Below are 24157 nucleotides of genomic sequence, written 5' to 3'. Positions count from 1 at the left end.
TGTATAAGCTCATGTTAAAGTGCACATAACTGCACTGGTCTCCCCAGCGTCATCTGCACGTGTAGGAACCAGGACAGGACCGAGCGATCCTTCACCCGCACTCACCTTTCCTCTAGTGTTGATATCTGCGTCGTGTCCCGGCTCATCTCCTTCTCCAGGAGCTCAAACTTCTGTGCCAGTTTCTGCAAGCTTGAGTCCAGATCTTTGAACTGAGTCTCCAAGGATTGCAGCTTATTTTCTACTCTGAGGGATGGAAAATGCATTTTTTTAGAACTTGAGTATCACTGTACAGTGCTTTCTGTCATCGAAGTGGTGACTCCTTCCACTGTGAACAGATCCAGATCAAATTTGAGGTTCCTCCAAGCTGCATGAGCACATTTACTGGTTTTACAGATGCATACTCCACTAGAGTTATTTGTTTTCTTACACAGTCTTGGTCTTTTTGACCCTCCCCTGGAGCAGAAGTCTTATAACTTGTAAACACAGATACAGCCACAGGAAAGATCTGTATTTAGATATGTGTGTATTTGAGTTGCAGGTGTCAACCGTTTGCATTAACATTAGTGGTGCAAGGTTTCTTTTGTTGTTGTTGTTGGTTTTTTTCCCCTCTAATATATTGTGAGGTGATTTGTACTCTTACTTGTACTGCGATGATCTTCTGAAGCCTTTTCAATTGACATTGAACAGAACTTCTCATTCTTCCCCAGATTAAAAATGACACCAATAATAAGCCAAGCCACCCACATTATGTTACTGTTCTCTGTTAGCTTTTCCTGCTCTGGTTTTCCCTTTTATATGTCTGTTCTTCTGCAGAACAACTGCGTGACAAAGAGACCTTAGAGAAACAGCAATAAGAAAACTGCTGTGTTTTGTAGTTGATATTTCTTCACTTTTTTCATAATTTTGTATCTGCTATGGTTTTCCTTAACTAAAAAAAAATACATACATACATATATATTTAGATATATAAATATATAAATATTTATATATGTCCTTTCTTAAGAAAGGGGCCAAGAACATAGTCACTTGCATGAGTGTTAAGCTGTTGCTTTACCAGCAATAGCTCCTCCATCTACCTGACTTCCCTTTTCCTGTTTTGGGTAGCATCTGCAGTTGTCCTGAATGACGGAGGAAAATAAAAAGGCATCAGCAGTAGAATATTTTCCTAAGTATCCCTGGCCTTAATTCATTATCTGTCTGGCAGCTTGTAAGGGTCCATCTCTAATGGTTTTCCGTTGTTTCCTGAGGCTAAGACTTCCTTTAGGATCTTGTAAAAGTTGCTTTCATCCTGACCCTACATTTGTAGGGCTTCTCTTGCTTCAACAGGTATTTTATTTCTCAGTCTCTTTTCTCGTGTCACATTAGAGATTTTTGGCTGTTGTTCATATTGGGTGTTGGATGTCAACAGATTATTGTACATGCTGTTGTGTATCATTACTTGATTAACTTGGGGAGGGGGTTTACCTGTTCAAAGTATTTTTGTGTGCATGCTTGCCAAATGAATTTTAGGACTAAAATAGAACTCGCATTGGAAAACTGAACTTGTGTGATACAGAAAAGCAGCAAGTTCCTACGACTGTGAAGAGGTAGTGTATCTTAAAGGGATCGAGTCTGTCTACACAGGCACTGTAGAGCAAGTGTCTGAGATGGGGTGACGTTGGCCCGTAGCTGCTGTGGGTAAGTTCAAGACCCACTTCGTATCTTGAGCTATGCAAATAAACAGGGGTGTAAGAGGATAATGCAGTGTGCACAGAAGCTCTGGTAGCATGAGCTGTAGGAATAACACAAGGATAGCATGCTTTCAGAGAGTAGTTGTCAGGAAGCTGAGTCTTTTCTCCAAGGTTCTCCTGGGGGATGATGAGAGCTTCCTGGGGGAGCCATTTACCTGTGAATTGCTCCGTAAATGCCACTTTATCAGGGTAAATAAGCTTTCATTCTTGCAAGCATTCTTCTATATAAATAATAGTAGAAGCTACGAAAGATCCAAGCATTAACAATACCTTCAGTGCTGTAGTAGTTTTTCAGCAGCCTTGAGGTTGGTGCTTTAACATCTGACCTCTTTTGTTTTTCTGGCACTATTTTGGTATGGGGTGTGGGGTTTATTGCCTGTTTGTGAACTACTCTTGTGTACTTGTAAACATCTGTAGTAAACATTTCAGCATGTGCTAATTTTAGTTCTAAAAATGTCTGTTTGGTTACAAAATAGTGAGACTGATCTCTGTAACTAACCTTCTACTTTTTTTTTTTTTTTTGTAGATTCTGATAGAATCAGTGCTTCTGTCTTTTGATCAAGGGTCTGCATGAAACTTGAGGAAGAATTGATTAAACCTCCCGCTTTCCTTTTAATAATAACCGCTAACCACTTTTTCATTTCACGTGAAGTTACCATCGAGTTGGTAACCTCTAATGTCTGTCTACTGTAGGAACAAACCACATCTCAATTCTCTACCAGAAAGCTTTTCAAGTTTTTCTTCTGTTAGCATACAGAGCTAGAAGATTTGCAGTAAAAACTCTCATACTCCCACTTTCCTGGAAGTGTGGTTCTATGCTTACACTTATTTCCACTGCTCAGGCGCTTCCAGAGAATGACATCTTTCCTTACTTTAGAGCTCCTGCATAGCTTTTTATTTTCCAGGCCAACACAGAGCCCCACACTTCACAGCTCTTCCTCAACGCTCATTTCATGATACCAACTCGCAGCACTCATCTTCCTTCAGTTTCCCACCCAACTAATTTTCACTTTGCCTTTCAGGAGTTGTTCCCATGTTTGTTTCTTTCTGGTGAGGTCTCTAGACTAGGCTTGTATCTTTTTTTTTTTTTTCAGTTACTGCTGTGTGAATCAGCCTCATAAAAACTGTTGGTAAATAATGTAAGCATCTTGAGCAGAGGAGCAGTTTTTTACCAGGTCTGTCAGCCAGTGTTAGTGTATAAGCTTTGCATGTAGGTGGAAGGGTTTGGGCTGGGGGGGACGCGGGGGTGGCCTCTGTGAGAAGAGGTGGGGGCTGCCCTGTGCTGGTTCTGGCCATCTCTGCACTGGACCCAGTACTCCTGTTACAGTGGCGAGCTGATCTTTGACTGGAGTATTTTCATAATTTGAATATAAAAGCAAGTATCAGTATCGGAAACAATTTCATAAGCAGAAGTACTACATTTCATCAGCAGTGATACTCTCAAAGGACAGTGATAATTCTTACTACATGTAAACCAGAGTGGTGTGTGTGACACCTAAGCTGGCAGAAATTTCTTGCTTGATCCCATTTGCACAGCACAGACAGGAAAGACAGTACAAGGAACTATGTACGTGACAATGCACTGAAAGGGGACACCAGCTTGCCTGTCTCCTAGCTGTGGAGCGTTTCAGACCCTTTTTCAACTCTTTCCTTCTTCTCAGAGAGCAGTGTCTGTCGCTTGCATTCGATCCCACTGTTGCTGCCCGCCTGGCTGCTCAGCCACCATCTAGTAGCAATGGTGCTGCCGCACTGCAGTGGAACGTGGGGACGGGTGCCAGCAGGGGCAGCATGTGCCAGGATTACTTTACATGAAGCCAATGAACCTGTCGATCAAGCTCTTTTGCAAGCCTCTTGGAGTACAGGCTTTGGAAATGGAAGGTGACTCAGCGTCACCCATGTCCCAGTTCCTTAGTTACAGTGATTTTCTTTCTCAGAGCATACAAGAAGGGTCTGTTCTTGCCTCCCGTTAACTACAACCACCTATCTTTGAACCCTCTAGATGCTGAAACATTTTGCCAAATTCAGCTCATCCCAGCCCTCCCATTTACAGCTGGACCACAGCGGAGTGCAAACCAGAACTTCCCGTTACCGACAGGCCCCTGGCAACACTTCTCGCAGTGCCAGCCTTCGCTGAACGAGCGCTCGCACAGAATCCTGCAGCAAACAGCCGGCACCAGCAGCTTGGAGCTGGCCAGGATGGCGCTTGTGAAATGCTGCAGCCTGTGGCTCTGTCCCCCTTCCCTCTCCCACAAATAAAGGCAAACCAGAAGATTGCACATAAACTACCCCCTTGCCATACACCCAATATACATATTTACATCCTATCTACTACCCGTGACAATTTCCAGAGGAAGTAAAGGTTCGTCTTGCTAACAGACCACCACAGCCACAGTCTTCTCTCCCCCTGCCCCTTGCCCCCTTCCACAGTACTTGCACAACCCTTTGATGACCTGTTCAATGTCTTGCTCAGCGCACGCAGGGATATGCTGTCTTTAGGCATCTTCCTGGAGAACAAGAGAAGAAATAAAGCTGGAGCGGGCTTGAACCTCTCCTGATGCAGGCAACACGGACAGGAGCTCTGACTCCTGCTGGAGGTTGTTTGCACTGGGGCTTTTTATAGACCGTATATCCAAATATAGCTCACAGATGCATGGACACATGCTCCCGAACATGTTACATACCAAATTACGCATCTGGACCTCTTCCCCTGACCCACCGATCTTGTCTGTCTTCAGACATAACATAAATTTAAAGGTGACGATGAGAGTGGGGAATATACGCTAGCCTGCTTGTTTGCTGTTTAGGCTTTATTTAGCTATACTGCCCAGCAGCTCCTGTCTTGGGCCAAAGTCTGCGAAAGGCTGTACAAGCAGATTGCCGTTGGGTTGTGATTTATTGTTTTGATGGTAAAACTGAACTTGGTTGAGAATGATTTTTTATTTGGCTGCTGGGAGCTGCTTCTGAGGATGAAGAGTAGCAAAACCCACATCACTGGAATCTCATCCATAAAGGATGGACAGCCTAACACTACTGGCAACTGATTTTTACGAGCTAGCAATGCAAAAAAAAATTGCCTTTTTTTTCCCGTAGAAAAGAAGGCAAATAACATGCTTCTGGTAGCACAACAGCCAGTAAAACAAGATAGGGGATAAAACCCACATCAGTTAAGCAGGACTGCAGCCAGTGGAAGGTATTCAGTCTTTGCCTGTGAAAAGTTCAGGAGAGAGCATGAGGAAAAAGTCCCCCCCCCCCCTTTTAATTATTTGTCTGTTCATGGGAAATCTAGCATGAATTACACACATCAAGAGCTGCAGCATTCCCACGTAGCTGCACTCTCCCCACCTTCAACTTGCAAACTAAGAGATGTTTCTAACAAGCTGTAATTACCAAGCTCTGCTTGTAGCATCTCTAACAGCTTTGGGAAGGCAGTGGAAGTATTTGGGTGTGAAGAACAGTGCATTTGGCCCTCTGTATTTACCCCTTGATGGGCTATAAAATACACTTCTTGACAATTTTCACAGCACCTATGCTTAACAAGAGAGTATAAACACATGGGAGCAGTGAGAGAAAGCATTTATTAAGACAAAGGTAATAGTTATTTTTCTCTTTGGGATACACACAACTAAATGCCTACGACAGCTGACCCATTAAACAGATGTTACCGTTTTCTCCTGCTCCTTTGTTTACTGCACTGTGAAAAAATCCCATTGACAATGACTGTCTAAGTACTTTGATTACTCGTTAGTTAGTTAATGCTTCTCTAGTCTTATATGCAAAATAATGAAAAACATATTTCTACTAGATCCAATTCAAGCTAATTGTGACACAGTTTAACAGGGACATTAACGTAAAGCACCGAAATAGTTGCAAATGCAAGGAGCTCAGCCAGTTGCAACTCTGTTACTGCTGAGCATCCTCATTTAGCATTGTGGATTTCCCTGCTAGCATGAATTTATTCCTCCAACCTTAATTTTTCAGGTCAGTCGTGCACTAATATTATCCTTAAATCTATTGAAATCAATTTCACTTAAGTTCAGGACACAAATCGCCAGCCTTTAAATAGCAGCTGCAGCGAACACCACAAGCTGCTGAAAATAGAGCACCAGGCCAATTACGTCACGAGTGCTTGTGTGAGAACAGCAAACTCCCTGCTGCTGCTGAGGGTGCAGCGGGGTTCATTGTTCAATCCACCGTCGATGGATTTAACTGGACTCATATTTCAAATGCTGAGGAATGATTCTTCACTGCAAATTTGTCAACGTTTCAGTGGCTACGATTCTGGCAACGGATAAACAGATATAGAACTACTCTGATCAGCAACTAATACTCTCCTGGATCCTTTGATCTCTGTGCACGTGAGCCAGTTCACTTTCTCTCCATGCTCAATGGTTAGCTTTGGTAAAATTCTAGCATGGTCATTTGAAGCTGCTTTGTTGAGCTTTCCATCTTTTTTGGTGGAAGCAGGTGCTTGGGCCCTCCTTTTCTGGAGGGACTTTGCTGGGCTTTTCTGCTGCTTTCCCACATCACCGCTGACATCCCAGAGCAAGACTTTCCCATCGTTTCCTCCAGTCAACAACCAGTATGTTTCTGGCATAAAGAGGACCTGTGATACTCCTAAGCTGTGACCTTTAAACTCCAGCTCATGTTCGAACTTGACACCAGTGATTCTGAATATTCTAACTTTACCATCTTGAGCTCCGCAGCCAAAGATGTTGCCGCATGATGCGACAGACAGGGAATGTGCAAGTGGAGGGTTAAAGAGCTGGCCAGCTGACTGTGGATTGTCTTCTGTTTCACACTCCTGCAAGTTTGTGGTCCACAGGGGGCGAGCTTTCTGCAGGTTCCACAGCATAACCTGGGGGGGGAAAAAAAATCCGTTTTACTTCGAAGGACACAAGATGTAGCATCAGATTCTTAGGTAGAACCAGATCATTTTACTAATAGCAAAAGAAACCACTAATTCTGGCTCTGGCAGAGCAAGGACTGTGTATGAGTGCAAGAGACCCAAGATCTGTTGTGAGAAGTGGTTGATCTTCACCTGCCAAATAAGACAAATCTCCACGGCACACTGCAAGCCATCACAGTGCCCTTCCCAGCAGAGTCAATGACTCAGGCCTTTAGAGCATGAGATGGATGAAAATGCTGTTCTAAAAGCTTTTCCATTCATCTCGGCAGTAGTAATCATGATATACTGCACATCTTAATTATTTAAAAGGCAAGACATGAGCAGTGAATGAAAAGAGAGCTTTATGATTCTGAATTTTAGTTCTGTCCCTGCTGCATAATTATTCTAAAACAATCATTTTCTCACTCTCATGCGTTTGAGAAATGGAATAGCAAAAGGTAAACAATAGTTCAGACCCTCCATTTTAAACAGATCTCTCTGTACTTTTTACATCAAATCAGTAGATCTGGTTTGTCCCGTTACCTTATTAAGGAAGAGCATGCATTTCCTGATAAGGCAGAGGTAGGTGGTGGTTTTAAACTTGCTTTTGAAGTGCCACCCTGCCTCCCAGCTGCTTATGAAGCAAAAACCATTCCTTCAGATGCTTCTGCCTCACAGCAATTCAAGTATTGTAGATTTAAATGGCATCTGTTAAAAATTATACCCTTGTTACTTCTATAGTATGAATTGATGATGATTACTTGCAAGGCCAGCAGATATCAAAGCCCAAGTCTGTCTAATTCAGTACTGATATGCTGTTTGCTTATCTGGAATCCAAAACATATTGCTTTTCACTTTTCTGTTTCAGCAGTCCCTGCTCCCGCTGCTGCATTAAAACTACTTGGCTAGCAATGAAAGGGAAAACTCGTCCGTGATGACTGTGCAGAGCAGAGTAAGTCAGAGGGGCTGGGTCTTACTGCTTCAGCCAAACACTCCCATTCTCATCACAGACAGCGCTGCAACAGCTTTATGCATTTAACAAGTAGTGGCAAGTTTTATGCAAACTAAGTATTTTCTGTCCTTGTGGCCTTTTCCCCATTTCTGTGGCACTTCTGAAAAAAACGCCAGTGACCTAATTTTCAGTTCTCATCAGCTGCTGAGTTTGACACACGAACCCAGAAAATGTTTCCATACTCATAGAGCTGGCGACTTGTCCAAAGACATGCTGCAACTCAGCACTTCAGAATCCTGCAACTCAGCTTCTCTTTGAGAAGTGACCGATCTTACAGCCAGCCCTGAAGCAGAAAAATACACTTTTCACTGTAGAAGAACACTAACAAATGTCTACTATTTTGGGGATACTTTCACCTAACAACTCATTTGCTGAGCTGCACTAAAACATACAAAGAGTCACAACAAATAACCAGTTTGCTCTCACAAAAACAGTATGTAAATGGTTACAATTACGGTAAAAGGTTCCAGCCGTAGGCTTGTGATTCTGTATTTTAGGCATATGAAATTAAGCAAGCAGTTTAAGGTGCTGAGTGCATTTCCTACTCTCAGATTGATACTTCAGTACCCCTGAAAAAAAGTTTCTCAAATACTTCATTTAAAATCTTTTAGTCAATGCTGGACTAATTTTGAGTGTTTTTTTTTTTTAAATGTGACAGTCAAAAAATCTGTCAGACTTCTATCAACCAACTTTTTTTTTTTTCTTTACAAACAGTAGCTTTAAAAATGAAAAAAAAATGGTTTTAAGAACATGTGGTGCATGATGCTCTCAAAGGAAATTTCCCCCAAATGCTACTAGAACCATGGAAACCTTTGTAGAGGGGAGTTTTAATCTCAGGCAGAAACAGGAAGGCGATCAGATCTCAACCACTGGAAAGAAGCTACCAAAAACCATCTATTGTGCATGGTCAGCTTTGGCAATGTAATTCAAGACTCTGCTAATTCCTTAGCATGGTTTATTCTAAGGATGGTTCTGCAAAGGACAAAGTTTTACGCTTCTCTGCCTCATCAAGTGGAAAGGCAAAGAACATTCAATGCTTCCAAGAGGTTACTGCAAAGAAGGGATAAATTTATAAAAACAGCTCATCCTTACAGTGGACAGGTATTTATCTGTCCGCATTAAAGCATTCTCGCTAGCATCCTGTCTGCTTCAGGCATTTTGTTTTCCTACCTATCCCCATTTTGTCTGCAGCCACAGCTGCTCACCGGGGACAACTCCTGCTTCTGCTCCACCACACAGAAAGCCGCCGCGGCCACGGCCTGCTCTGCGCCATCTCCCAGTTCCCCCCACGCCACCCACTTCCACGCTGCAGCCGCTCACGGGGAGGGTTGGCAGAGCACCTGCCAGGTTACGGCACAGAAAGCCCCGCGCTGTCACGGCCCCTGCCAAACCCGCTTCGGAAAAGTTAAGAGGGTTTTCCGGGGGCTCTCGGTGAAGGCGTGCCGGCGCCTCGCTACACGTGGTTACCGCTTCGCCTCCCTAACCTCTGCCCATGGCACGCAAATCACCTGCATGTCCAGTCCGCACGAGACGAGGCTCTGCGGCCTCTGAGGGCGAAAGGCAACGGAGGAGCAGATGTTTGAGTGCCTCAGGGAGCGGCAGGCTCTCTTGCTTTCCAGATCCACCACCTTTATTGCCCCGGAATCGTCCGCCGCGGCCAAGAAGCCGTCGGCCTCGTTCACCGCCAGGCAGTTGATCTCCTCCTCGTTGACTTGGAAGCGCTCCACGGGCTCGGCGAGGGCCCGCGCGTCCAGCACGACCACGGCGGCTCCGTGGGAGGCGTACAGGCGGCTGGGGCAGCGCGGGGAGAAGGCCACCGCGGTCACGTCGTCTGCCGGGGGCAGCTGCAGCCGCCCCGCCGGGACTCCCCCGCCGCCCCACAGCGCCAGCTCGCCCCGCTCGGCTCCCGAGGCCACCAGCCCTTCGCGGCTCGCGCCGAGGCACAGCACGGCGCCGGAGTGCCCGCCCGCCCAGCGGGCCGCCATGGCGGGGGGAGTGTGTGTGTGTGTGTGTGGGGGGGGGGGGACGGCCGGCGGCGGAGCGGCACCGAGCCCGGCTGCCGGCTCCCGGCCTCCTCAGGGAGGCTCCGTCCCCTCCCTCCGCATGCGCGGCGGGCGGGCCGGGGCGGGCCGGGGCGGGCGGCCCGCGGCTGTGATGGCGGCGCCGGCCGCGCGCGCCCCCTCGCCCTGAGGCCTTGGGCGGGCGGCGCGGGGCGGGCGGGCGGAGCGCTGGGGACGGGCCCGCTGCCGCCGCCGCCGCCTGAGGGAGGCCGAGCGGCCCCGAGCCGCCCCGAGCCGCTCCGAGCCCCCTGCCCGCGCCCCGCCGCCTGAGGGGCGGCCGAGCCGGTGCGCGGCCGGGGGGGGGGGGGGCGGCGGGGGGAGGAGATGGCGGCGGGTCCCGGGGGAGCGGCGTCGTCGTCGTCGTCGGTAGCGGCGGCGGCGGCGGGCGGGGGAGCCGGGTGGCGGCTGCCGGGGCGGGTGCTGGAGCTGGTCTTCTCCTACCTGGAGCTGCGGGAGCTGCGGAGCTGCGCGCTGGTGTGCAAGCTGTGGCACCGCGTCCTGCACGGCGACGAGAACAGCGAGGTGTGGCGCAGCCTGGCCGCCCGCTGCCTGGCGGAGGAGGCGCTGCGCACCGACATCCTCTGCAACGTGCCCACCTACAAGGGCAAGGTGAGCGCGGGCCCCGCCGCGGCCTGACGGGCACCCCGGCAGCCGCCCGGGCCGAGCCCGTGGAGAAGCGAGGCGGGGCGGGTGGACAGCAGCGGGGGTTTTACCTCACGTTTACCCCCCCCCCCCGCCCTAGGTTCGTGCCTTCCACCACGCCTTCAGCACCAACGACTGCTCCAGGAACGTCTACATCAAGAAGAACGGCTTCACGCTGCACCGCAACCCCATCGCCCAGAGCACCGACGGGGCCAGGACCAAGATCGGCTTCAGCGAGGGCCGCCACGCCTGGGAGGTGTGGTGGGAGGGCCCGCTGGGCACCGTGGCCGTCATCGGCATCGCCACGAAGCGGGCGGCCATGCAGTGCCAGGGCTACGTGGCCCTGCTGGGGAGCGACGACCAGAGCTGGGGCTGGAACCTGGTGGACAATAACTTGCTGCACAACGGGGAAGTCAACGGCAGCTTCCCTCAGTGCAACAACGCGCCGAAATACCAGGTGAGCGGGGCTTGGCACGGGCCGCTGGCAGCTGGCCTGCGGGGCCGGCTTCCCTAGCGCCTCACAGCTGCTTGCTGAATTGGGCCTACGTGCCCATCTGAGCATCCCTTTGCCATCCCTGCAGAAGGTAGGCAATTTTGCCTTGCGAGGCTTCTTCTCCTTAGTTACCCCTTCCTTATGTTACACCTGTTCAGCCTGCCTGGTCCTCTGTCACCTCCCTGCTTCTGTCTCAAATAGCAGGCGAGGCCCGTGTATCGTGGGTGGTGCTTTAACACCACGTTGCTTTTTAAAGCAAAAGCTGACAGGGCTGTTTCAGCTCTGTGGAGTAAGGCTTTGCCCCGCGGTAAGGTGGCCGCATGCAGTAGGTGTTACACCCCTCTGTGAGCTGAGGCTAGCGCTCAGGTAAGAGCCTTCCTGCAGAACCCCGCAGTGGCGCTGAGTGCTGTTTGCTTGCTCTCTGGCGGTCTTCCCGTAGCTGACGTCCTTCAGCTGGGCTATGAGGTCCAGATAATTTCAGGTTATTAAAGAGTAAGTGCTACCTTTTTGTCTGTCTAGAAGTGTTTACCTTTGTTCCTCTGGCTGCTTGCACAGCCACATTTTGACTGCTGGATTTCCTCACACTGCAACTTAAGCTGTGTGCAGTAAAATCCCCATCTGGTAACGTCATGGGTTGGTACGAATAACGCCTTGCGTGTCAGTTGTGTGTGAAGATCTCTGCATTAACTGTTACTTTATAAATTTCACATAAAAGTTCACTGCCAAGCAGTTAATTCTGTCTAGAAGCTATACCTGCCATTTTTGCAATTAATAACTGAAAATGATATAATTAAAGACATTTAGATTTCACGTTTCCTGACGTGTGAATTGGCTCAGCACTTGCCCCGCTTGCCCACTTGCAGTCACTTCCTGCTGTCCCTGACTAGGCCTTTCTGCAGCAACGGGGTGAGGAAGGGTTTTAAAGCTAAGAAAACTCTCGTGGGGACTCAAGGGTGAATGGTGCTTGCAGTTGCTGCTTTCTTCTTAAAAATCGTTGAGAGCTCAAACTGGTGATCCTTTAAAGTATTTTATGCTTGCTAAGAAACGGACAGTGATCTGCTCGTGGAAAACATACTTAAAGGTAATAGAAATTTGTTAGCGTCAGTTTAAAAAAAAAAATGTCTTGGCTGGAAGCAATCCCCCAGCATTGCGGTTGGCTGGCAGGGATAAGAAGTTTGTGCTATATCATGCTGTGTTTGCTGCTGGTGCCTGCGACTTCTGTTTATAGTTGAAAATAGTAAGTACTAGATAAATGCAGGGAGCATTGTGTACGCCCTGCTCCAAGTCTCTTCTTGCATTCGGTGTTGATTTGGCTTGCCTGTGTATATCTATTTGAGGTTTTTCATGCTTACTTTGCCCAGACTTTGCACTGAAACTTCTTTCTGCCTTGGTCAGGGAATGCCTGTGACGGTACTTGCGCCATCAGGAGTATGTTTGAGTATGCTTTGTCTGTGGCGGTTACCTTTTTAAATCAAGTTCACTGACTTTAAAATTGCTCTTTGCGGAACTTACAGGTCAGTGGTAACAACAACCAGATGCAGAATACAGGTAACTTTGGGCGGAGGCCATTTAAAAATTCACAGATTTCTGCGGTATTTTGAAGCAGAAACTGCACCGTATACTTGCTCACGGCGCTGTCGCAAGGTTCAGGTGTGAAGGATTATGTTGATCATCGTGTAGGTGTTGAGATACAATCTGCCCACTGGAGACAGGCAGAAGAGGTTTTTGGGATCTTAACACATACGAGAGAAATTGAGAAATTCCTGTCGTAAAAATAACGTGGTAATGAGAAAAGGGAGAGCCTTGCTTTAATCTGATCTGCTATAATACGTGTGGGTTTTGCTTTATTTTTGTGTCTCCGTTTGAGTATGTTGACTGTTTTTTTTCTTTTTTTTTTTTTTCTCCCTCCTCTCCTAACTCTGTTTCCAGATAGGTGAAAGGATTCGAGTTATCCTGGACATGGAAGACAAAACGTTAGCATTTGAGAGGGGCTATGAGTTCTTGGGAGTTGCGTTCAGAGGACTGCCAAAAGTTTGCCTGTATCCGGCAGTGTCTGCTGTGTACGGTAACACAGAAGTGACTTTGGTCTACCTGGGAAAACCTTTGGATGGATGACATGGATTGTTTCGTTGGGACGTCAAGATGTGGATGACTGGGAGGAGAAATCTGCATGTTGGTTAGAGGGAAACGTGTATTTAAATAAAAAAAAAAAAGTGTGGGTGTGTGTCCAAGAACCATCAAGGAAACCGTACAGAATTTTGAAACGGAGGACCAGCCATACTTCAGGAATTGTGTTACATTTCCTCTTTCTACCAGGCCAGAAAAATCCTCAGGGTTGCAGTTGGTTGAGTGGGAAGCTGACACATGCATGTTGCAACAGATTTCATTGCTAAGATGGCAGTGCGTGACCTCAATTATTTAACGAAGGATTTGATATAAAACTGCTTGAGGAAATTAACCTGAGATTTGTAAGTAGCGTGTTTTGTGAAAGACTCCCATTTTAAAACTGCTTGTTCCTTTCCTTCCCTCCTTTGGGCCGACATGGGTACCAGAGGAGAGCAAGTCTGGTTGGGTTTTATTTACAGTTTTTAACATACTGAGAAGCATGGTCTGTCTGGACTGCCCTTCTCCAGTATAATGATATAAAATGTGTGCAGCTATTTTTAAGTGTATTTTAAGAATTGTATATATAGACCATGTTGAAAAGAACAGTTAAAACAAAAGAAAGGGTTTGCTTTATTCTAACTGGAATATGATTTCTTAAAGGGGAAAAAAAAAACCAAACCACTACATGGCATCAGAAAAACCTTGGACAGGTGTATAACATTCATGTAAATGTACTTCTGTTGTATTGTAAAGCATTTTGGGATGCTCTTGTGGAGTACGGTGCTACATTGGCTCATTTTCTGTGTAGCTGAAAGCTTCTGTAGCTTTAACGATAGTTTTGTTCTCTGTAGGAAATGCAAAAAGTGTGCCCTGGAAGTTTTCTTTTGCCAGAATTCATGGTCCACCTTTAAGAAAGGAAGCTGCAACACAGTGCTGAGCTTGTCTTCCTTTCGAGGTCAAAAATACGAGCTTTTAAAAGCGTTCTTACGCTTTCTAATCACTGTAGTGAAATGTTTCAAAAGAATGAGGAGGCAACGTTCAGCTTCTTAGTCGATCTTAGTTTCAATTTAAATGGCTTTTCAAGGCTTTACGACTTCACCTTTAATTATAAAATCCCTCGGTACCCAAGTATTCACTTGCCGGTTTTCAGTCAGGACTGTCAGAATTCTCGCCTCCGTTTGATGGGGATTCTGGATTGGGTTCAATGTTTGTGCTTTTTACTTTGCACTGTTCTTCTAAAATCCTCTTAAAAAACTGCCTGGTGTGTCACTGCTCTGGCACGTGCAGGCTGAAGAGGCTGTGCAGCTTAGGGGTATGGGAAGGAGCTGCTTTCTGGGGAAACCGAGCTGGGAAGGAAGGTCTGTAGAGAGCTGCAGAAGGGCTCCTGTTAAAACAGGGACTGAAGCCTGTGAGCCCTCTGGTTATCTCTCGGCTCTCATTTCTCGTTCACTGGTGTTTCCCAAAGCTTCACGGAGCGAATTGGACTGTTTTGGAGTTATTGATGGTGTGCTGTTCAGAGAGGGTGGAGGAAGTCTTTATACAACCTCATTTTGTTTTATTTGCATTGGAGAATGTGAATTGCTTGACCTCGGACACTGACAATTCTCTGAGCCAGGGGGGAATTTCTCTTAGGCTGTGCTCGTTTACCCCCCAGTACTCGAGTGACGTGAGGAAAGTGGCACGAGCAGGTGACTGAGGTGCCCAGCCTGCTGCTGCAGAGCTCTCCTTGGAGTGCTTTTTACACAGTAGATAACCAGGTTCTGCACTGGAACAGAGTATACACGTTATTACCATTTAAAAGGATTTAAAAGTATTTATTTGTTTTGTGTTGTTTATTGCTTAAAGGCAATGTTGAGGTCAGTTCCTCTTGGCTGTGGTAAAGAAACAAAATATGCAGTGAGAAATGGTGCTTAAATGGTACTGAGAGCGACTGAATAAATGGAGTGAGACTGGCACGAAGTGAGTACCTGTCGGAAAAGTCAGTTACAAACTTTGATTGTACTGGACTGTAGGGAACATGTCTAAATAGCAGAACCATGTGGCATGAGGTAGGAAAAAGGAAACAAAACCCTGTCCCGTTTCTGAAAGTAACATCTTCACTGAGGTGTGAACGTGTTGGCGCAGTCTTGAAAAATGTGACCGCTGCGCTGGCTCACGAATCCAATTAGATGTAAGTAAACCCTGAGAACTTCAGAGGAGTTTCATTCACAAATTAAGATTGATTTCCATTCTTCAGACTGCGTCTTGCCCTATAAATAATTTCCCTCTAAATTAGAAATGGTGAAAGTTGAACATTCCTTGAGGGTGGGTTTGGGGGGACTCACTTATGTAAGACTATAACTTATTCCTGGAGACCAATGCTGGCTGTACAAAATATTAAAATAAACTCTGCTATAATTCAGAAGGGTATATTTGTGTGTATTGTTGGAATGACATCTGTGGTGTGCTGATAGGAAAAATGGAGTAGCAGTTTGGCGTGTCCAAACAAAAATTCTTATCGTCAGGAAGATGACGGCGCTGGGACCCTGTGATCTGCTGCATGAAGAGACATCTGGGTGGTGGTTACGAGGACCTGAAGACTCGGTAGTTTAATAGCTGTGCTCGTGAAATTACATCCTCTGAGGCGGGGGTGCTGGCGCGTGGCAGCATGGGAAGAGGCTTTCCTAGCAGCTGGAGGTCTCCTGACGCAAATTACCAAGCAGCGGAGGAAGTATTGTGCTCGCCGCCGAGGCTGCGCTGCCCTGCTGCCGAACAGAGGTGCCTCCTTTCCGAGCATAGCTGCTCAGCTTCTCTTTCTGTAGCTTTCAGTATGGAAGTGCAGTATTTCTTGGTGCTTGCAGGAAAAAGTAAGGAATCCAGGTTGAATTCTACTCCGCAGCAACAAGATCCAAGACGAGCAGTGGTAGTTAATGAAAGTATGTTTTGATGGTGGACTTTCTCTCCCCATTATTATTCAGATTATTAAAATTAAACTCTGCAGGGCGTTTTGCTCTGTCAGGGATGTGTTTGCTCACTGTCAGAGTTTTGCAGGTCTTAAACTTGGGCTGTCGCTGGAAGCAAGCGTGATAGTGAGAACACAACGGAGCGATACTTAAACTTCATCGATAGTTACTCTGTTAGCCTGTGTTACATAGGTGTGCTTGCTTGAAGGTGCTTTTCAACTTTTTGCTCACCACCCTTAAAAATTTCTAAGAGAGAGGCGGCAGACCCAGATGCGCACAACTGAAGGTACCTGTGCTACCAGATCCAATTTAACTCCCCTCCCTCGTTATTTCTGAATAGCCTTTGTTAAGCCGGGTAAGTGTTACAAATACATCTGTGTATTTGGCCGGTGACGTACGGCTGAGACTTTTGACTAACCCGGCAGCTGTTTGCTTGCAGCTTTTCTCACTTGGTAAATCATTCTGAGACTGACTTTATTCATCTTCTATACTTTGAGCTTGGAGTACTTAGAAGAAAGCAGATTGTGAGCTTGCCCTTGGAAAAAAAAAAGGGGCACCCCCTGCTGCCACCTTCGTGGTGGTTCATGCTGGTGGGACAGCAGGATGGTCAGCCCCTCCTGTGTCACCCATGTCTCCTGAGCAGCTTTGAGTACCAAACGAATCACGCAGCTGGAGCAGCGATTTCTGACATGGACATGTGAGTCAGTGAGGCCCTGCAGCATGCCCGAGCCCATTCTGCGGCGCTGGGAAGCCGGGAGACACCTCTCCTCTCCGTGAGCTGCAGCCAGCACGCCTCCTCCAGGCTGCTCAAGAGAGACGTGCTCAAGAGATATTTTGAAATAATAAAGATTTAACACCCGTAAGATTTAATACATGTAGTCAAGCCCTGTGCTAAGGCATTGCTGTTTACTTTTTACTTGTTTTGCAGCTTTTCCAGTCTAAGAGCACTGAAAAGCCTTGCTGACTCAAGTGCATGCCTGCTTACCGGGATTCACGCGGTGCTTGTGCAGATGTGTTAGCTTCTGCTCGGCTGTGCTGGCTTCAGGCTGCTGCTTGGTTCTGGGTAGGTCCTTGGGCTGGCTGTCCAGCGTGTCCAGCGTCCTGCTACTGTTGCTTGGATCAGAATGGCTTCTATGCCCTGTTTTTTTTTTTTTCCCATTCCCACCTGTGTACAAAAGCATGTAGCAGCATGCTTTGGGCACTATTTAAATATATAGAGGATTGTGTGTACTTGCCAGGGGATAATGGAAGAGCAGACAAGCCAGGCAAATACCTTTTTCTGCTCTTAGTGTTGTATATTGCAAGATTTCTGCGATGCCTGAGTCGGGGAGGAATTTGGTCCTGTCTGCAAGGGTCCCACAGAGCACGTTCTCGCGCGTGGATGAACTTCGCTCATGCGACACCAAGTTCTTGTTTTGCCAGAAGAGATCAATCGCCAGTTGCAAATTTAATTCCAGGGCTTCGTGCAGCTTGTGGGCATAGTTCAGACAAGGACAGTGATTTCATTTGACCTAAAATTAGCTGGATGTTGTAGAGGCATCAAGGAGAGGTCGGATGTGCATTTGGTAGCTCGTGTGGGTGAGGGACGGCGTTACGACTGTATCTCGTGGAGCTTTCAGCGTGGTAAGTTCTTAAACACCTGTGTGGGTATGTATGGCTGAAGCCCAAAGAGCTGAGGTGTAACTGAAAGCAGGGCAACATGCTGCAGGATGGGGCAGCATCTCAAAACCAACCAGATTCAACAGATCATCTTGCAGGAACAACTGGAGGAGGGCTTGTTTTCAGCCAGGAACGCAGGAATGCTCAGAAATGCTGTGTGAGGCTGAGCAACTGTGATCAGTAATCAGAGGAGACGGTGTTGTGGTTGGGAGCTCTGAAGCACTTCCCAAAATCTCTTCATCAAGAATTTGCTTTTAAGTGGCAAACTTTGGCTAACGCTTGTTCAGGGGTGAAGAGGTCTGATGCTGGCTAGCCGAAAATGTGCTGGAAAAAGGGATTCTACAAGTTACTTCGGAGTCAGCTAAACAACTGCTTGAATTATTCTCCCTTTCCCAGCTAGTGATTTGACTGCTGTGGTCAAGCGGAACATCTGCTCGTGGCTTACATAAATCAGACAGATACAGGCTTCAGGATCCTTTAGGATATCCCATTTATTTTGATAAGTGAGCATTTTGCTTATCAGTTGAATAAAACACTGATCTTTTCGCAGATGTAAGTGTGCTGTGAAAACTGGTGGGAGATTAGCAGTTGGTCCTCTGATCTAGTCATACTTCATGTATGGGGAGGAGCATAAAAAAATCAAAATTAATTCCTTCCTTGCTGGAAGGAACCAAAAAAAGTCAAAATACTGTGCAAAAATTCACTCTGCTGGGGAGATTTTTTGAAAACCATTTTTCTGCTTAAAAAGCAGCAGTGAGTGTGCATTTCTGGGAGTCCTGTGTGTGCCTTCTACTGGCAAATGCCATTTGGTTTTGTAACTTTTGGCTGTGTTTCAGGTGACAAAGCTGGCCGGGAGCAGATGGCCCTGATCCGGTGGGCCGTGTGGGTGAGCCCTGTGTTGAGGCTGCGTTTCTCTTGCCTCGGATGTGGCCGTATTCTGCCTCTGAACCCAACTGGAATGCATTAGCTTTTCTCCCCGTTTGCTGATGATCTATATTCTAAAATTTCCTTGACACAGGGGATGTGTTTTCCAGATGGCTGCCTCTATTTTTTTCTCTCCCATTTTCGCTGCGATGCTAACAGCAGCGATGAATTAAAATAACATTCAGGCTGGTAGTGGTTTGATCATGCAACTACGTATAAAACTTGTTTTCTCCAAGTATTTGAGAAGTAACCAGCCCTTGGTGATTCCTGAGCCTCTGGGTTTCAGTACTGATACCTTTGTTCTAGCTAATCTTTACATTATTCCTCATTTTGACTTTATTACCTTATTATTTTATTACCTGTATGAGCTTTATGTTTTTTGTCTGCCAGGAGTTGCTGGAACGCTCCTGTTCAGCTGCAAGCTGCTGGTTTGTAACGTTTTGCTTAAAGTTTAGGACTTGGAAGTGCTCCCTATCTTTCCTTAGGTGTTACAGACTGTGGTTTGTTTTTTCCCTTGTCTTCTCATCTTCTCTCCCTTTGTTACCCTCTTGAATCTGCCTTTCATCATCAGCTGTGTAGAAGGGAATTTCCCGCTGATCTGATCACCTCCAAGTATACATCCACGGTTACAGAAGCTCGATGTGTTATAAATAGCTCTGAATGCTGGCAAGAACACAACTGCAAGTGCTGTCTGTGCCACCGTTCTCCACATGCAGTTCTTGCACGATGCGGGTAATTCAGTGGCTTCTGTGGCCAGGAAAGTGCAGTGCTGAAATCTTTTCTGGGATCCTTTTTCACATTTGCAATACAGGTTTTTAAATGGGTTAGGAGGACGATGTGCTTGGTTTCTGTAAGAGATGCTAGACTACCTCACACTGAGGTATAATTCAGTCTCAAGGAAAAATTAACGAGGTGGTGAATGAGCACTGAAAGCTTTTCCGGCAGTGATGCCGGATCTGCTAATTTCTCCTATACGCCGCATTTTTCATTCTGTTATACGTAGTGTGACTTCAGAATGAATTCTCACACCTCCCCACAAGAGGGCAAAGTTAACAGCGCTGTGGGAGCCCGTACCTTGAATTTCCAAAGCTTTGTGCAAAACTAGGGTTTAATGTGGAACCTTCTCTGCTAATGTTACCTCCATTATCCCCTTCTGCTTTTGGTTTTTCAGGGGATGCAGAAGTAGAGTTTTTGAAATATACTTCTTCATTTGAACCCTTGATCCTGAAATTAGAGCTTATTAAGATTTATTTTCCCTGACAATAACCTGAGCTGGGACTTCACAATCACCTGCAAAGGCAGGGAGGGATTTGGGAGACTCAAAGCAAACATCACCACTGCTGTTCAGTGGCAGAACATGCCTCTAGTCGGTCACTTACCGGTCTGTTTATTCACAGACCTGCTTTTCTTCCTTTCAGGCATGTGTGATCTGTGGTCAAAAGACTATTTTAAATAAATCAGTAAATAAAAATATTCCACTGCAGTTGAAAAAAGTTGTCGAAGGGGGACTTTAAAATAAAACTCACTGTATATTGCAAGTGGTGTTTATTCTTCTGCAGTTTTGCAAGCTGAACGAACAAGGGTGTCTCCTTCCTGCTGTGCCTGCACACGCAGATTTGTTGTGAGCTGGCTGGAGTTGTTTCATGTTTGCTTGATTTATTTTAATTTTTTTAATCCAGATTGCTCTACTATTGTTAAAAGCTCTTTGGTTATATGTTTACCTGCAGGCAGTGTTTGAATGGAGAACAGTATGAAGGTACAGCCTTGTCTGTTCTTGCCTTCTGTGTGAAGTGCCTGATCTTCTCGTGAGCTCCCAGTTTCTTCAGCTCAACCTCCAGTAATTTTATCCAGAAGCAGCAGGAGCACTGAGTGCATGCGAATGAACGGCTGTCCTGGGACGCACAACCTTTGTGGGTCTACGGTGTTTTATTGCTCAGGGCCTGCGCTATGTCCCCAGGTGTTTTGCAAAGTGATTTTATTTTTTTGTCCTTTCTTGAACTTCTGAATTCAGACTGTGAACTTGCTCTCATTTGCACAGCACAGGTTTCACATCTTTAGAGGCAAACATAAAGCCAGTGACAGATGTGAAAACAGCTGGTTTACAGCAGCATGTATGCTACAGCTACAAAATGTCATTCCCTTGCACACCTTCAAGCACAGTTATGTACCTGCAACAAGACACACTGGTATCCTTAAGTCCTGCTCTCTTTGCTTAAATCAGTCCACCAGCTTTGGTTTGCAGTAGGTGAGTTCAAAACTGAGGCAAGACAAAGCTGATCGATAATAGGAAACTCAGCTGTTTTCAACCAAAGTAGGTGAGCGTGTGCTGTGTGCTTGAGCCCTCCCTAGACCCCCTGCAGCTGAATAACATATTAAATCTGGGAGGGAGTGTAGATTTTACTCCATCCACAAAATCCCCCGGTACCTGTTTGCATGGTACAAGAAAGACTACAGCAGCTACAAGAAAGACTTCAGTGGTTGGAAGCTGAGAGCTTGCGCTTGAGGGTATGAAGTTGTGGTGTTTCTTCGGCATCCTACACTCAGGAGAAGTAAGCCATATCCAACAGTTTTTAAATGGTAACTTAAACAAGTGGGCTCTGCCAGCTTCCCAAAAGGCTATCGGTATGTACCTTTGTATTTTTAGTGCTGGATGAACCTGCCAATAAGGAAATGGATGTTGACTAAAATATTTTTTGTATGGTATCCCAAATAGTGCAGTGGTTAAAGCTCTGCAGCCCCTGTATCCACCAGCAGCAACAAGCAGTGGATTTCCAGGGAAATCACCTCTTTGGGGTGTTTTGTTGTGTGGTGTGGTTGGGTTGGGTTTTGTGCTCAGGTGATGGAACAGTTTCCTCCCATCTGAGATGGGCACCTGAGCCCTTACGGAGCTTGAGGGTAGGATCTTATGCTTTGTAAACTGCTGAAATATTTTTATTTCACTTTTAGCGTACAATCAGCTGTTAAATGAAGACTTTTAGCTGCTCTTCTCAGTGAGAAAAAGGAGCACAGGAGGGGAGGATCTGCTGCATTAGTAGCATCTGCCTGAACTTTCCCCGTCTCGTGTTCCTGTATTAAGTCTTTGCACATGGGGGCGAGAGGACAATGTCAAATTGAAACCTGAAAGCCTATGCTGAGCATCTCCCAGATGTAGCCGCAGGGATGAGGTCTCAGATTTGACAATGCCTCTTCAGTTTAGACTGTTTAAAAAATGCAGAAACTCATGTCCTGGCGTGTTTTTTTTTCTTACACAAGTTCAAGGACTATGCCCAAAGTGCAAGCGGGCACTCTGGTCCTGAAACCCTGCAGGCTTTGTCACTCATCCCAAAAGCGCCAGAGAGGTGAGATGCTGAGCCCAAGGGAGGAGGAAGATGACTTGGGAGGGTGACCGTGGCGGCTTGATCCCAGCGCTGATGGCAATGCGCCCTGGGGAGTGCTGTGGCGAGGCAGGGCCCTCGGCCCTCCCGACCGGCAGGGCAAGCAGGGTGGGGACGTGCTTGGCTTGGTCGGGAGCTGAGATAGTTTCGCTTCCCTTTGCATGAATGACACAATTTCTCACTTCTCTTCAGCAGAACAGCAGCAGGAAGGGAGTATGTGTGACTGCAGAGGGGAGCTGGTTTTCATGCCAGCTTGCATCGCTGAGTGATGTAATGGCAGAAGCTTTCAATACCTTCCCGTTCTGGTGATCAAAGAGCCTCCAAGTCCTGGCAGTTTTACCCTAAAACCTTCAGTAAATGCACTAGGATGGGTCAGCTGCTTATACCGCTGGCCTCAGCTGCGTGCATCTCCCGTGGGTCCCCGCCGGAGGCCCGCAGCCCCGCCGCACGCTGCCGGCCGAAGCCGCCCCCTGTGGGCAGCAGGCCTCAAACCCGGCCTGGGCATGGCGGGTGGACGAGGGCGGCGGGAGGCAGCGGCCGGGGGAAGTGAGATCGCTTCTGTGGCTCTCCCCGGCCCACTTCCTCCTCATTTATGTTGTGTGCGCTGGCAGAGGTGGGAGCAGGGAGAGCGGAGACCACAGGGACGGAGCCGCCCATGCTGGATCTGGCCCGGGGCCGGCGCTGCCCGCTGGGAAGAGGATGTGGCCGAGCCACTGACCGACTCCCCTCTTCCCTTTCTTCCCACGCTGTGCTTCCAGAAACGCGCTTTTGCTTTCTACTAAGACCTTCTTGGCCTTCCTCTGGGCCCCTTGGGGGATGCTTGCTCCCTTCAGGCACTGGGGCTGAAGGGAGGCTCCTCTCTGGCAGCGGTGCCGCGGGCTCCTGCTTAGAGTGCAGGTCCCGGGCCAAATGCCGGCGGCTCGCCTGGGCCCCTAGTGCCGGGCTCGTGGCACAGTGCCGGTCTGGTGGGTCGTTTCCTTCCCCACAGGTGTCGGTGTGAGAACTGGTGCCTCACTGCAGAGGCAGGCGAGCAAGCGAAGCCCCGCGCTCCCTTCAGAGCAGCTTTGGAAAGCGATACCCAGAGTTAAAGACCCCTTCGGATCCCCTCTTTTCACCAATAAACCCGGAGTGAGCTGGGAGGCTCCTGCTGGCTGCAAATAGGGGAGCAAAGGTGGGCTTTGCTGCAGTGAGCGGGTAAAAGTGGAGCACGGGAGCCGCAGCCGGCCCAGCCGAGGATGTTCTGGTGGCAGCGTTCACAGGCACGGCAGCGGCTGTAAAATCCAAGGCTTTGCAGCCTGAAGTTTTAATTCGGTTGTTAACATCAGCGCTGGCACGTGTTTCCTTGGAAGAAGACAGAGGGTGGCTGGGTAAATAAGCAAGCACGTTGTTCTGGCGACAGCTAGGGTGGAAGAAAAGAAAAAAGATTTTGAAGCTGATTATAGATCGCTGATTTGTTTCTTGGTTTGCACTGCTCATACTTCATCTTAAACTGCCAGGCACCTGGCAGCTTCTGGGATAGGGCAGAGCTTCAGCACGTAGTGCTGCTGTATCCAGAGCAGGTGATTAAATTAAGGGACTTCTTCACTTGCATTGTCTTGATACCTTTGCATTCACTGTGCACGCTTCAGCCACGTGGCAGTTTGAAAGATTTGATGTGGGTTTTAAAGGCGGATTTTCTTTAGTTTTCTGAGTCCTTCCCGGCCAGTATTTAAACACAGTTTCCCATCGAAAAGGCTTTTTTTACGACCTGAACCCCCCAGCATCTGACAGGTCCTGCTCTGAGGGGCAGCAGGGCTGGCAGAGGACTGGGTGCTGCTCCCACCCCTGTCCCTCAGGGGAGATGCTGGTGCTTCTGCTGCCGCTGCTCTGGCCCCTCAGATGGGATGCTGCTGGTGACAGACCCCCGACACAACCCGCTTTGAGGTCTTGAGCCCTCCTAACGTTTTCTGTAATGCTGTTTGTGGTTTCCCACGAGCGTGGACGTTGTCATGTTTCTGTAGGTATCAATCTAATGTCTCGCTAAGCAGCTGCTTCTTCCACCCGTCTATTTTCATGCTGCATCCTCCCCACAGTGGGCAAAAAGCTGGGGACTGAGCACGGCTGGAGGCTTTCCTGGGATGCTTTGCACCATCCTGAGGTGATCTTGGAGGTCTCTTCCAAACTAAATGATTCGGTGATTCTGAGCATTCTCCCCTGCGGAGCTGCTCATTTAATTCCCTCCAGTTCTCCACTGCTGTGGCAGCAGATGCAGCCCGGGGAGAAATGTTTCCATTTCACTTTGCCCCAATGGCCAGGGCTGTGGTCTTGCTGGGGGGGGGGGGAGAGGAAAT

At 47.5% G+C, this 24157-nt stretch overlaps 2 protein-coding genes across 3 annotated transcripts; one reads left to right on the top strand and one right to left on the bottom strand.

Annotated features, from left to right (window-relative positions):
- Positions 1–5286: 5286 nt before the first annotated feature.
- On the bottom strand, positions 5287–10261 carry WDR53 (WD repeat domain 53). Of its 2 annotated transcripts, none has more exons than XM_083848510.1 (2): positions 10129–10261; positions 5287–6585 (listed from the first exon to the last, which is right to left on the bottom strand). In XM_083848510.1, the coding sequence occupies exon 2, from the start codon at positions 6580–6582 to the stop codon at positions 6001–6003; it is 582 nt and encodes a 193-aa protein (XP_083704636.1). In that variant the 5' UTR covers positions 6583–6585; positions 10129–10261; the 3' UTR covers positions 5287–6000. The 2 variants fall into 2 exon arrangements, with proteins under 2 accessions (XP_083704636.1, XP_083704635.1); XM_083848509.1 differs by lacking the exon at positions 10129–10261 and adding an exon at positions 9136–9841.
- On the top strand, positions 9985–15329 carry FBXO45 (F-box protein 45). The gene is made up of 3 exons (XM_083848511.1): positions 9985–10296; positions 10430–10786; positions 12752–15329. Exons 1-3 carry the CDS (start codon positions 10012–10014, stop codon positions 12935–12937), a joined length of 828 nt encoding a protein of 275 aa, XP_083704637.1. The 5' UTR covers positions 9985–10011; the 3' UTR covers positions 12938–15329.
- The last annotated feature ends 8828 nt before the right edge of the window (positions 15330–24157 follow it).

Source organism: Anser anser (assembly GCF_964211835.1).
Source record: "Anser anser genome assembly, chromosome: 9".
NCBI lineage: Eukaryota > Metazoa > Chordata > Aves > Anseriformes > Anatidae > Anser > Anser anser.
Note: the sequence above shows the minus strand (reverse complement) of the source record. Positions and strands in the feature narration are given on the sequence as shown.